This window comes from Periplaneta americana, chromosome 9 (assembly GCF_040183065.1).
Source record: "Periplaneta americana isolate PAMFEO1 chromosome 9, P.americana_PAMFEO1_priV1, whole genome shotgun sequence".
NCBI lineage: Eukaryota > Metazoa > Arthropoda > Insecta > Blattodea > Blattidae > Periplaneta > Periplaneta americana.
Window position 1 is genome coordinate 115133094 of NC_091125.1, and position 15550 is coordinate 115148643.

Genomic DNA, 15550 nt, shown 5'->3' on the forward strand with positions numbered 1-15550 from the left:
TACTGATATGTAATCTTCAGTTAATGAGTTCTGAATATACTCCATGTTATTATGCTTTACGTAAAATGTTCTATTCAAATAGAATTTATATTATCTTTCTACTTACTGCTAACTGAATCACATCTTTACAGCAGAGACAGATTGGTATGCCTTGTAAGTCACAGCTAGGTCATAGTGCACAGCTCATGCATTATGTCCAGACACTCCCCCACTCTTCCTACAGAGCTGCGCACGAGATCGGATGAGTCTACTTACGAATTATAGGGGAATGGGTTAATCTTTGTCTTGAACTCGGTAGACACACGCCCGACCTTCCCTTCTACTCCTACCCCCTCCACAGAAATGTTGTTTCCTTATGCGCATCGCGAGTGTCTTGACAAAATACATTAGCTGTACTGTCAGTTGTTTCATGTTCTCGTTGAACGCTTATGAGACACTTCTGTCACATCTACCAATAGAAATCCATTACGTGTAAGTCGAAGTAAGAATGTTTGGTTTTGGTTTGATGATGAGCTGTATCAAGCTCGAGCTCTAACAAACTGACATAAATTACTCAATTGCAGATTTTACGTCATTTTCGGAAATTATTTCTTGTAATTTTTTATTGACGCTTGTACATTTTTTAGTTTCATTTTTACAGTACTAACCTGCCTAGACTTTTCATAGAGTATTTCGACCCGATAATTTCAGTGACTCCATTCTTATCTATGATAACCATCAGATCAACTTTTGTCATTTGCTAGATACAACACCAGTCAATTAACTTGTGATTGATTTTTAAGCTAATTAATTTTCAGTATGAATCACAAACCTTTTGCTAGGCATAATATAAGTTGTAAATAACATTTATTCAGACGAAAAGAGTTTTAGAACTCTTGAGTAAATACTCGATTAATATTGTAAAAGTATATATTCAGTTTTGTCTGTTTTAATAGTCTATCCATTTAAAGTTGATTTAAAATCGCTAAGCTGCAGTCTTTTGCTGACGGCAGTGAAGTTGAAACATTTGTATAAAATCTGAAAGTAATCGGCTTTCAGTTGCGATGAAGGAAAAGTTTGTATGAATAATAGTCTACATCGAACACCACTAAGCCTTCCTGACGCCGTCATTGAGAGACGAAAATGAATGTTGATTAATTGCTTGAATTCCATAAAATTTCATAAATTTCAATTATAATCCCGATGAGTGTTGTAATAACAAACGATTTATTCTAGAGTAAAACGAATAGGACTAATCGAGTCATTTAAATGTATTATACATTCGTTTTCGCAGAACTCTACGAATTTAGTGTTGAATTAAATTCTGCAGTGATGCATGTGGTGAGAGGCCTGGTATAAAAGACAATTCTTGTGCCTTCCTAGTATTTTTATCGTGTGAGTGCTTAGTTTCTTTATATTTCAGGTAACATGGAATCATTTCAATAAGATAGTATTAATTTTCGTTTCTTTTTCTTTACAGCACAGTTATGATGCTATGCCGACAAAGAACCCGGCGAAAACGAAGCAGGTAAGGAAAATAACTTCTGCATTTTACCTAACATATTAATATTAAAGGAAAAGCATTAATACAGTATCGGATTATTTATAATACGTAGAGGAATAATGATGACCCTTTTGCAAAACTTGCTAACTGTAAAAGCTAAATTTTATAGGAAACACAAAAAACTGAAATACTGCAAGTTTTGCTGTAGCTCTCACATAGCAGAAAGCAAGTTTTGAAAAAACGATCACACTTTGACACACTACTGTGGAGGAAATAATAAGATTTTCCTAAGAAGCCTTTAGCATCATATAGTGGCCTGTCTTATGTTTACTAATCCACCAAAATCTCAATTTTGAAAATTTTGCAGTTAGCAAGTTTTGCAAAAAAAGGTCCTCAATTCTAGGTACGCCGCATAAGGGTGTGTTATAAATTGGTGGTTTTTGTTATGACCTCCATGTGATTACAAAAATGTACTTCTTCAGACTGTATAAAGGACATATTTCTATCCTCTTCCATAATGATGAAAAGCTTCAAATTTCCAGGCCATCATATTGATATTGATCCTCGTGTGAAACTTTTCTTTCGCTCTGCTAAAAATTTGCAATTTACGACTTATGCCCTTTTTGCTACGCACAATATAATTGTTTTCAGAATATCCATACTCTCGTTATTTTATAACTTTTCTGAATGATCTGAAAAAAATCAGAAAAAAACCCTACTGTACGAAGTATATCAAACCTTAGGTTTCCTCCATGGTTTAAACCAGAACTTTGTTGTCCTTAAAGACCTTAATTTTGTGCTTTATAATCATTAAAGTTCCACACCTGTGGAGTAACGATCAGCGCGTCTGGCCGCGAAACCAGGTGGCCCGGGTTCGAATTCCGGTCGGGGCAAGTTACCTCGTTGAGGCTTTTTCCGCGGTTTTCCCTCAACCCAATACGAGCAAATGCTGGGTAACTTTCGGTGCTGGACCCCGGACTCATTTCACCAGCATTATCACCTTCATTTAATTCAGACGTTAAATAACCTAGATGTTGATACAGCGTCGTAAAATAACCCAATAAAAATAATCATTAAAATTTTAAATCAAAGATGTTCCGCGACACCGTATGACGTTTGGTGGCATTCAGGTATAGCTTACATGCTTTCTTGGTTCTTAATGCCCAAAAATATCCGATAGTATACTTAATTCGATAGAAGCTGATTTCACCCCTGTAAGTTACGAAAACAGAAAAATACCACAACCACCGGTGCACAAACTCGGGACCTTCCAGTCCGTAGTCCATCACTCTACAAACTGAGTTAATATAATTCTCAAATGATATGTAACTATTGTATTTAACTACTTACAAAAATACATAAGAATTCTAGAACACGGATGGGTAAGGTTCAGTTTCACACACTTACATAATACTGTCGCCAACTTACATATTTCCTTTTAAGATTTCATAGTCATCCAAGACTAAAATGGGAAGACAGTCTGTGTAATTTGTCACATAAATCTCTCCCGACCTCCGCTGATCTGGTTATGCAATCTCTGAAGTAGGAGAGGAATACCGTGCGGATGTGCGGCGTTAAAACAACCGTGTAAGTGTCACCCAGCACACAGAATATTCACTGGAGAGAACCGAGTTCCCCGTATCCCATCTCGTTTTATAGCCACGCGACAAACGTCAGGATAGCAGTCTACAGTTATAGCAAGTCGTAATAGATGAGGACGAATGTTGCAGCTACAAAGGTCACTAGTGACTAGTTTTGTTGACGTGAATTCTATGGGATTTGTATCGTGACAAATAGAGACCTCTCTAAAGTTTCCATTAAACTTAGTAGGCCCTACGATATAATAATAATCTTTACGAGATGGCGTCATAGAGATTCACAGCTGGATGCTTCAAATCACTGTAAAGTCTGTTCAATGCATTTTAATCCTGGTGTCAACAACTGGAAGCATTCTACAGACATGAACAAATTATTAGACTAAATTAATTATATGTGCAACGAAGCTGTATTTATCAGTAGAAATAATGAACAAAAATGTATTTTGCACAGATATAATGAACAGAAAATTGAGTCTGGAGGTTACTAATATTTTGTGAACATTCCCTTATTCTTTATTAACATGTTGATTTTGTCAGGAATGCTGGAAACCAAAATTTGACACTTTCTTTGAATATCAGCATCATTTAGCCAGATGTCAACAGTGAAATGAAGGGTTCAAAACCGTAGTGAGCCAAGCGCCATTTACTAAAACCGTAGAAAACAAGGGTTAAAATGAAATTATTACCATAATTCAATGGAAGCATATAGCAGGTAATATAAAGTATACACATTAAAACTGAATGATATGTCAATCTTCATTAAACTATGGTATTCACTTAACTTTAACCCTTGCTTTCTCCGTTTTTAATAAATGGCGCTTGGCCCACTATAGCTCTGGACCCTTCAAATGAGTCCATGTTTTGTTGTAAGCCTCTTTTTGTTCACTTTCTTATTCAGTATAGATCACACATTTTCAATTTCGTTCATGTCCGGTCTTCTTGCAGGCCATGGGAGAATATCTTCTGCAGTATATAATTAAAATACCAGTAGTACGAACATAGCCAGAAAAAAAACAGACTTAACCTTACGCCTGACGTGAAACGAACGGGCCCCTGGTTCATATCCTGGTTGGGAGAATTTTATTAGTTGAGTTTTGTCCGAGGTTACCTCTCAACCAATTTTCGGCGTAGGACCTCGGGATTCATTTCGGCATCATAATTAAATTTCACCTCTTTCATCATCATTTCCGTTCCTTTCCTAGGTTTCGGTGCTCGTGGGCTTTCCATTGCACTCGTGGTAACTCATGGGACCGGAGATGAGGGACCATGGTGAGGTATACGCGGAAAGCTATTATGTAGGGGGCATGTGGGCTATAGAGGAGTTCGGGGCTGTGCACAAGGGAATCTGCATCGCGGGAGGGCCTTAGTGCATGCATACCATTCCATCCTGTGCAGTAGATACAGTACACCCGAGCGACCTGCGTGAGAGGACAGTCCCAATGCGTGCCCTTCCCTAAAGGAGGATTAATAATTAGGAAGAGAAAAAGAAATTGAAATTCGCTGGCTCACTGGCTGAGAAGAAACAGCCTATTGAAGGGTGCACTGGAAGGATTGGTGAACGAGAGAAAAGCTCGTGACGGAAGAAGATATCAGATGTTATATAACATTAATATAAAACCATAATTATTCCATTCTCATTATCTGAAAAAAATGTAACAAACCTCCTACATCTATATTAAGTATTAAATTACATAACTCTAATTGTTTTATACAGTGTAAATGTCCAATTATTAAGCAGTCCTCTGAAGTTAAGTATTTAGCATAATTTTTGACACTCATGGAACCAACACATTAATTACCTTTGTAATAAATTACTTAAAATAATATATTATTTTGTTTTATTGAGGAATTACTTGTCAATATACTTAACTCTATTTCAATCGGTAATTATGTATGGAATTATAGGATGGGGTAGCTTATTTAAATCCAATTTTAATCCACTTTATTTATTACAGAAAAAAATAATTAAAATATGTCTTTATAAACATATTGATTTTCCATCTCAAAAATTGTTTTTAGACTTTAATGTTCTTCGCGTAGTTATGAAAGAAAAGGTATGAATTCTTTAAGATTGTTTGAACCAAAATGCAACACTGATTACTTACTTACTTACTTACTTACAAGGAACCCGGAGGTTCATTGCCGCCCTCACATAAGCCCGCCATCGGTCCCCATCCTGAGCAAAATTAATCCATTCTCTATCATCATATCCCACCTCCCTCAAATCCATTTTAATATTATCTTCCCATCTACGTCTCGGCCTCCCCAAAGGTATTTTTCCCTCCGGCCTCCCAACTAACACTGTATATGCATTTCTGGATTCGCCCATACGTGCTACGTGCCCTGCCCATCTCAAACGTCTGGATTTAATGTTCCTAATTATGTCAGGTGAAGAATACAATGCGTGCAGTTCTGTGTTGTGTAACTTTCTCCATTCTCCTGTAACTTAATCCCTCTTAGCCCCAAATATTTTCCTAAGAACCTTATTCTCAAACACCCTTAATCTCTGTTCCTCTCTCAAAGTGAGAGTCCAAGTTTCACAACCATACAGAACAACCGGTAATATAACTGTTTTATAAATTCTAACTTTCAGATTTTTCGACAGCAGACTGGATGATAAAAGTTTCTCAGCCGAATAATAACAGGCATTTCCCATATTTATTCTGTGTTTAATTTCCTTCCGAGTATCATTTATATTTGTTACTGTTGCTGCCAGATATTTGAACTTCAAAAGATAAATTTCCAATTTTTATATTTCCATTTCGTACAATATTCTGGTCACGAGACATAATCATATACTTCGTCTTTTCGGGATTTACTTCCAAACCTATCTCTTCACTTGCTTCCAGCAAAATTCCCGTGTTTTCCGTAATCGTTTGTGGATTTTCTCCTAACATATTCACGTCATCCGCATAGACAAGCAGCTGCTGTAACCCGTTCAATTCCAAACCCTCTCTGTTATCCTGGACTTTCCTGGACCTATACGAACTGTGCTGTACGTTTCACTGAGACACATTTTAATTAATCGAACTAGTTTCTTGGGAATACCAAATTCACAGTATTTAATCATAGTAGTAATTTAGGCCCAAGAATATGAAACAAATTTATATTTAAATATCCTAATCTTGTCAATTCTAATAGTTATTATATTAAATTTAAAAAGTTATATATGGATTTTATAAAAATTGAAAAATTGTAAATTTAAATTTCTATATTCTTATTGCGTAGTAGACATAAGACAAATTGTATTATATACTTTTTAATTGAAATTCAGGAATCCGCCCCTGAGCACGAGTTCTACTCTTTCAGGGACGAGCTAAAGTTTTTTCTGTTTATTTATATATTTCGTTACAATTATTAGCAAAATAAATAAATAAATATAGCTGCATCGTATGCGGAGAATAAGAGGAAGGCGGAAAATAAGAAATATTAGATAATGCTGAGTTTGCAATGAAAGACCTGCCCTTGGGCAGAAAACTATGAATGCATGAATCATTACGATTTCATTCAGCTATAACTTGATAGAAACACAACAAAAACTGTTTGATACTGAAATACTCCAGATCCTACTGATTGTATTCAACTGAGAAATAGTTTTGTATTCAACTGGCAAATAGTTTTGAGAAAATGTTGTTACGGCTGCAGATAAGGTACACATGATAGCATTAAATTTATACTGCGTCTGGGCAACACTTGGAATAACAAACTTTCTCCGGCGACAGCAACACTGTGCCAAAAATATGGATGTTGGGAGGGGGGGTGAATATCTGCTGTGTGAAAGATGGCCTTGAAGTATATATTCGTATGAATCCTGGTACAGCAGAGTTTTTTATCGGGAGCTAACATCTGTCCATGAATGTGGATTAAACAACTTACGTAATTTCTAATGATCTGTACAGTTATTAAGATTTAAAACACAAAGATATGCTACCCTTTCACGTCAGGTAGGAATCTGACATACATACCAATTCTTCTCTCCCCTCTTGTATTGATTACCTGTTTCTTCTTTTTCCGAGGTTTTCCCCAAATGCAAGGCAAAAGTCAGGAGGACTTCTCGGCTTCACCTCGTCAAATATAATTTCGCCCTCACTAATTTCAGCTATTTAAATATACCTACACTTCGTCCCGTAATGTATGACACGGGACGTAAACAGTACCAGCAGGGAGAGAGAGAAGTATAATTGCTATTGTACCAGTGACAGAGGTTATATTCCACGCTTATCTTGAAGTTGGGCGGTCTGAAGCGTTCTACCTTCTCCCAACTTCAAGACAAGCGTGGAATGAGACCTCTGCCTTGGATTGAATACCAATTAACCTTTTCCACTCTTTGCTGGAACTATTTACATCTCCTGTCAGACATAATGGAACAAAGTATAGTATCTGAGACGGCATCTTTAAGTGAAAATCTCTTAGACCTACTACTACTACTCCTGCTGCTAATATTACTATGATTATTATTACTACTACTACTGCTGCTGCTGCTGCTGCTCCTGCTCCTAATACCACGATCACCACGACTACAACTACTACTACTGGATGAAAAGTATAGAGCAGAACAGATTTCACGGGTCGCGCGGCCTTGAGTCCCCCACCTCTGCGCACATAGTCGGCCGGCCGTGAAATCTGTTCTGCTCTATACTGTTCTCCCAGTATTGCTGCTTCTGATGCTGCTACTTTAATGTGTCTAGTAATTATTTTCAAATTCTTCTACGTTTTTTGACATTTTTTTTGTGTAGCGAGTTGTTACACTTGACTCGTCACACAATCTTATGCATAACAGTTTTTCTCCTTAAATCGAACATTTTAGAGACCTAGTTTGATAATTCATAGGGACCGTATTTTTTGGTGAAATAAAATGGGTGATTTCGGTGTTTTTTTAATTATATTTTATTTAACGACGCTCGCAACTGCAGAGGTTATATCAGCATCGCCGGATGTGCCGGAATTTTGTCCCGCAGGAGTTATTTTACATGCCAGTAAATCTACTGACATGAGCCTATCGCATTTAAGCACACTTAAATTCCATCGACCTGGCCCGGGATCGAACCCGCAACCTTGGGCATAGAAGGCCAGTGCTATAGCGACTCGCCAACCAGGTCGATATTTCGGTGTTAAACTTGTTATTATTTCGGTGGGTATTTCGTGAAATAAGTTGTCAAATAAAGGTATTAAGTTATGTTTAATATAAAACTTTGTTACTTTCTTTTTCTTACACATCACATATCCGCATCATAAACTAAGCGTGGTTTCTTCATTGTTTGCATGAAAATTTGTGTAACAGTCGGTCAGTATTTTCGTGTGTACAGGAAAACCCCTCTCACTTTTCGCGTTAGATCTAGAGAACCGTTCTGGGTCTGCATACAATTTAATTTACATCAAATTTACTGCGGTCCTCTATTAGTCTCACCCATAAGCTTTTCGCATCAAAATATAACCTCCAGTGCATACCATACTGCAGTACATACAACATTCTTCAATCTTTGCTGCAATCGACTACAGAAATCGATATTTTTTCGGTAGGCATAGAGATAGTTAAAAATGGTTGCCAAACGATTGACAAATTGACTGAAATAAAAGTTACAAGCATGTTTTTTTTAACTATATTGAATAACATTTCGGTGAATATTTAATCGTTTTTGTAACAGAGGGAGTATATTTCGTGGTTATTGACATATTTCGCAAAACGATAAAAATTTCGCGTCGCTAGTTTGTTTTGCTTAAATATGGAACTTTAAGTATATATTAGAAAAGTAAATGTAACAGAAAATAATTTTGGAAACTTTCGCACGTTTTGCTATTCCCGAAAAATACGGTCCCTATTCTTTTGGTACCATTATATAAAATGTCGAAAAGAGAGTCTTGTTTGTCGATTACGATACATGTACCTCAAATAATAGCTGATGTCTTTGAAGTGAAATCGTTTATATTTTATGTGCATACTTTCCAGTTCAATTCTGTCGTAGGTATTGAATACGGAAATACCCGTCCAATAGTTTAGATGGTCACCGTCATGGCGATGGTAAGATTTCACTTGTGCGCATGTGTTTGAACCCCACTTTCGTTGATTAATTGTCTGTTTGAATTTTTCCGAGATTTTTCACAAACTGTAAGGCGAATGTCAGGAAATTCATAGCGAATCCTCTGTCTCTTCTCCCCAAATGCAATTTCATTATCACCAATTTCACGGGTACTTTATAATGCTGTAGTTGATGCAGCGTCACTAAATTACCAAATAAATAACTTTATTAGATGAAAAGACTGTACTATTGTTGATCAGCACTTGAAATGGGATAGACAAATCACCTTTTTATGTAACAGGATACGTAAAACAATTTACAAATTTGTAAACCTTCGCCATTACTTGCCTACTCAAGTATTACGTTTGGTTTATTTGGCTATAGTTGAATCTGTTATCCAATATGGTATAATTGGATGGGGAGGCATTACAAAAACTGCTTTTTTTCCTCTAATTATGTTGCAAAAACGTATAATCAAAATTTGTTTGAAAAGGCGACTGGATTATCCAACAAATTTGATCCATTCTGAATTGAATGTTTTTAGAATTGACCAAATTTATAAATACTCTTTAATGAAATTCTATCATAAAAATAGAACGAAATTTGTAGCTCAGCCACATGCTCATAATACGAGACGAAATGAAATTCTTAAATTAGTTGAACCTAAATATTTCACATCTGCTGCTTTACTACACAGTACAAATTATGGTCCACGGCTATATAATTCGATAATAAAATTTCATCCAGAATTGACTACTTTAAGCAATGAAATTTTCAGATTCAGAATTAAAAAATTTATATGACAGACTTCCCTGTATATATATTATGTACCATGTATTGTAAAACAAGTTTATTTCTATCCTAAGTGTATTTTTCTATTTTATCTTGGTTACTATATCAACATGACCTGCACTAATTATACTACTAATAATAATTTAATATTAATCCAATCTAAACATCGTCTTTTTTTCATTCAGTTATTATTAGTATTATTATTTACTAATTTTATTATAATCTTTATGTGAGCTTTTTTCTTAAGTATCTTGTCTACAAAGTATGTGTATCTATGTAACGGAACTGTCCCCGAATGCGAGCTTTGCTCTTTCGGGGTATTTTAATGTAACGTTTTTATGTATATGTTATTATTAAATAAAATCTAAATAAATAAATCTAAATAAATACGCATGGAGAGAAGGGTATAGCTCGACCAACTACAAAAAGACTTTCGAATTTTCCAATATGCGTAAAATTATTTATAACGTTGCGAAGTATTTAAGGGATTAGGTACAGCTTACAGCAGTAAAATGTTTGGAAATATTCAACATTTTTTTCCTCCATTACTGTATCTTGTACAAGAATGAAAATTGGTAGCATAAAACAATGTTCTTCTGCTATATGGAAAAATATTGTATATTATACAATAATGAAAATTGGTATGTGTAAAACACTGTCCTTCTGCTAAATGAAAAAATATATATATATATATATATATATATATATATATATATATATATATATATATATATATTTACGGTTAAAAAAATTATTTACATTTATTTTTCACAATTCATTTCACTGTGCAGTGATGAAGCATTTTTCATATAATTCAAAAACAATGCAACATTCTGTGATGAAATTTTTTCTGTGTATTTATGCATGTTATATCTACAATATGATGCAAGATTACTTCTCTACCTTTGATAAATTGTCTGATAAAAAAAAATAATTCATTTAAAAGAATGTTCAAGTATCAGTACATTCTTCTAAAAAAAAATATATCATTTATTAAGGAATAATAAATATAATAATAAAATAAAAGAGAGAGAACATGAAGTTAACAAGTGTGTGATTTATGAGGGAAACGCTTCATCACTGCACAGTGAACTGCCACCATTTTGAATTTGTAAAAAAAATATAAATAATATTTTTTAATCATAAAAATATTTTTTCCATATAGCAGAAGAACAGTGTTTTATGCTACCAATTTTCATTATTGTACAAGATACAGTAATGGAGAAAAAAAATGTTGAATATTTCAAAACATTTTACTGCTGTAAGCTGTACCTAATCCCTTAAATACTTCGCAACGTTATAAATAATTTTACGCGCGTCAGTTTTCAAAACCCTGCCGCGCACATTTGGTTTCCCTTCCATTGTTAGACTATAAATTATAATCTGTTTTAACTACACATAATACGTCGAAATGGAATATCAATAATTGATTGAAAAGTGAAAGATTGGACGCGGACACCAGTGCTGTTTCGAATAGTTTAGAATGTATCCGCTACGAGACGTCGATCAGAGAGCGCATCTAAAACACATCAGGTCCCCCACTATGACAACCTGCGCACGAACGAACACTGGTTTGTGGCGCAGGTTTTAATGTCAGTGGTCGGGCTATAGTATGCCGAAAACTTGTTTTGTTTCCTTATCAGAGATGTTGAATGCATGTTTTTCTTAAATCTTGGAGTATATTATCTTTTAACAATATCATTATTGACAATGAGGAAAGTAAATGTTACAATTTTTTTATTCATGTAGCTAGAAAATGTTACTGAAAAAAGACAATTTCATTTGTTATTACGTAGGACTGAAATGTCGTTTCCAACCAGTTCAGTATTTGATAACTCATATTTGAGTTACACTGCTGTCAAATTATATTTGCCCAACAAGCTTTCAACATTATTTTATGACTTCTATTAAACTGACGACTCATTTTTTAATTTGGATAGTTAGTTTCATGGAAAAAATGGTCCCACTTTTACTTGTCAATATGTACTTAATAATCATGTCGTTTCTAATCACCAGCTTTTATTAAAGTTGATATAAAAATTTGATTTTTTTTTGTATTACTGATTTATAGAAATAAACTTGTAAGTATCCCTTCAAGTCACCTGCCTGCCACACACTTCACAGTGACATGGAATTAAAGTCTCCTATGGTAGCTTATTAAAATGGAATTTAGCCTTTAGAAGGGTGTAGTAGCTTTCTGTCTGTATACGTCCACTGCTATGCGACACTTAGTTTCATGTAATTTTTGTGACACATTTACGCAACAGGTATACACTTATTTTTTTATTTTCCGTGATGGATTGGAGATGTCATTTAAAATAATATGAGTGTGTCCCTCGGGCCGGATGTCACGCCATTTAAACCGGAGAGAGGCAGGTAAAATTTTACACAATTTCTGTAATATCACACAAAATGTAAGTCACTTGTCACGACCCATTCTTTTTTTAGGATTTAAACAAGGTCGTTATAACTGTTACGATGTTCGATAAACCTTTATTTTTAATGTAAATAAAGACATATTTTCTGCGGAACATCTATGGTTTGGAAACAGAGGAGGAAATCGGAAAGTTCTTCTTGTAAAACGACGTTATCTGACCATTGTCTTATCTCACGCCGAAGGCGCATTTGGCCTGCTGATCCAGAAGCTACGCTCAGGTGCAGAGTGCGAATTAACGGTGGGGGGATGGGGAAATTTCCTGTTGGAAAGTTATCCCCCTCTCATATATTCATATTAACATCCCTGCCAGGAATAACTTATACCCCCCTCACAAAATATAGTTGTTTTAATTCGAATATACTTTATAAAGTAGCCTATAAAGTAAGCAAAGAAAATAAATTAGTCGCAATCTGAAAGGACAGGGACCTCTCAAATTGCAGATTTAGATTTCACGGCGCTCTTCCGACGGCCTTCACATGCTTTGTCAGCGAACAACAGATGACAGCGTCTTGCCATCCTAACGACAAACACAGTCCCCTTCGCTTATGTGGTACCTAGGAGGTTACGTCCAATTTCGGCTTCCCCTTCAAAATTTTCTAGAGCTCCTTCAGTGGAGCAGCGTAACCCGGAGTGAGACTAGTGGCCAACAGGCTTGGAGCTCACATATTTAGTTTTGTACAGCCCCCAACCCCTTGCAAGGACGCGTTTTGGGTACCTTTTAAATTTGTCCTCCCAATTCTCGTTCGATTTTTCGATTTTTTTCGATAATCATGTATTATCATCACCGGCAAGCTGACAACAATCAGTAACTTCGAAATTACACATCTTATTATAAGCCTGCTCATGGATATAATTGTTATTGTGATCCAGATACAAGACAACAACTCAGTGCGACCAAGCGTTGAGCCGTGTCGAATGAGGATAATAATAATTTTATGTATGGTATTCTCTATCTAGGAATCTATCCTCCCTCATCAGAAATCTTAATTCGCACCCTGCTCAGGTGTGGGTTTTATTCCCGGTTGGTCTGGATATCAGGTTGAGTTTTCTCCGAGGTTTTCCCCAGACGAATATCAAGTAATTAAATGACTAATGGGCCTAATCTCGCAAAATTCCATCTTCCTGTCACCAATTCTATCGACGCTAATTGACAGTTTTTACATTTCCGTACATTGAACATATAAAAAATCTCAAAAGTTTTTAATTTCGCAAATTCACATCCAAGCAGCTACACAATCCTACCTCTCATCTTTCAACAACAGGTAACAGTATGCTGAAATTTACAACCACTGGGTTGGCTTAGTTCTTTTTTTTCCTCTCTCTGAGGGCGGGAAGTGAAAATCCCATGCACCGCGACCTGAGGTCTATTGTGCGTCCCTGGGATGAGTTGCGAGCCCACCGAGCACACCTACGCCGAACCGACCTAATCGCTAACAACCTGACGACCAGTCCCCGCCATCCTTCTAAACCTGTGTACCATTCAACTCCAACAGCCTCCCCTCGACGGTCTGAGTTGTAAGCCCCCTCTCCCATCGGGAGGGCACTCATACAGTTAGTGCGGCCAGCTATTTTTTAATATTTATTTATATGCTTTTGAGATTTATGTGTGCAGCGTGAGGGAAGTTTATAAACAGTTCTTTTGTAAGATAGTTATTTTGAACTGTTTTATAGGCTATTCCTTTAATTTTAGAGACAGAATCCCATATGGAACAGCCATATTACCATACAGATCTGATCAATGAAAATGATAGTACACTCTTATGTTGTAGTGTAAGTTTGAGTTCTGTGAAATTTTGCACTTCCATCGATATATACGATGTCTGTATTTCTCAACGATTTGAATCCAAGATATCTGACTGAAATACTGGAAGAGCAACATCTAGAAATATGAGGTGATTTTACTGAGAGAGTAGCAATTAAACTATTGTCAGTTGATCTTTTTCTTTCACTTGTTATTTAACGACGCTGTATCAACTACGTGGTTTTTTAGCGTTGCTGGGATTTATGATAGCGAGGTGATATTTAGCGAGATGAGGTTCAGGATTCGCCATAGATTACCTGACATCTGCCTTAGGGTTGGGAAAACCTCGGAAAAAACCCACTCAGGTAATCAGCCCAAGTAGGAATCGAAACTGCACCCGAATGCGACTTCGGATCGGCAGGAAAGCGCCTTAGCCCACTGGGCTGCGCCGGTGGCTAGTTGATCTTACTTTGGGATTCTAGTAGTTTATAAAAATGTGCCCAATAGACTAGCCTTTCGAAACAACAGATATATGACTTCGATTATGGTAAGTTCAGATAGAACTCATTGCGCATGTGCAGTAAATAAGAGCGCCTAAATGTATGTTATTTGTGGATTGTCTTGCGAAGCTTGTTGCCTACATAGAGGAGAATTCCTACCAAGACTCGGCCCATTTTTTTTTTTTTTTTTTTTAATTTCGTATCTGTAATAATAAGATTTCATTATTCTAAAACGAATACCAGAAAGATTATCTTCAATCTTGAAGAGTAAGATATCATCGAAGTACGTCAAAAGCTTTTTCAGTATTTTGAAGCGTGACATCAAATAAATACCCGCGGTCATTTATAAATAAAGGGTTGGGATGAGATATTTGAACCATTGTTTCGGGAAAAGTGAAGAATTAAAATAATTTCCGTCCTGGACACGAAGCAAAATATATTTCTCTCATTATACGTATGTAGAATAACGGAATGTGTTAGTGGTAATCATTTATTACAGTAAAAACCCGACATTCGCGACTGGCAGGTTTCCTGTTAATTTTTAATAGTGATGGAACGTTTAATTGACTTGATCACCTTCAGATTGAATACTTACTTTCATATAAATGTTATATCTGATATTTAACTTAGGAAAACGTGCTATATTCTTCATATTTGTATGTGTCTATTTTTAATTAATTGGATATGTGTATGCGCCAGTGTATATTTTTATGTTAGCCTATTACCTGAAACTATAAAAATAAAATGTATTTATATATCGAGACTGTAAGCTATCTTATAAAGGCGAGAGAGATGCACAGTAAAATAAAAAAAATGTAAATGCGAGAGTCATAATTAAAAATTTAAAATCCTATTTAATACAGAAACAGACTGCATCGAATATTGATATGACTTTAGCAGAACCAACTTGTGCAAATTAAAGAGGCTGACGAAAGAAGATAGGAAAGCCAGTATCCTGATTACATTGATTCGTAAAAGAAAT

The 15550-nt window shown here is 35.6% G+C and overlaps 1 protein-coding gene across 11 annotated transcripts in view; it reads left to right on the forward strand.

The window, feature by feature from the left end:
• Nucleotides 1–15550, forward strand: part of LOC138706401 (tensin-3-like) — an 812914-nt gene that overhangs the window by 425361 nt on the left and 372003 nt on the right. For all 11 annotated transcript variants that reach the window (XM_069835653.1, XM_069835657.1, XM_069835661.1 and 8 more), the window contains one exon: nt 1460–1507. In XM_069835653.1, the coding sequence (XP_069691754.1) occupies nt 1460–1507 (48 nt within the window). The remainder of the gene's footprint in view (nt 1–1459; nt 1508–15550) is intronic.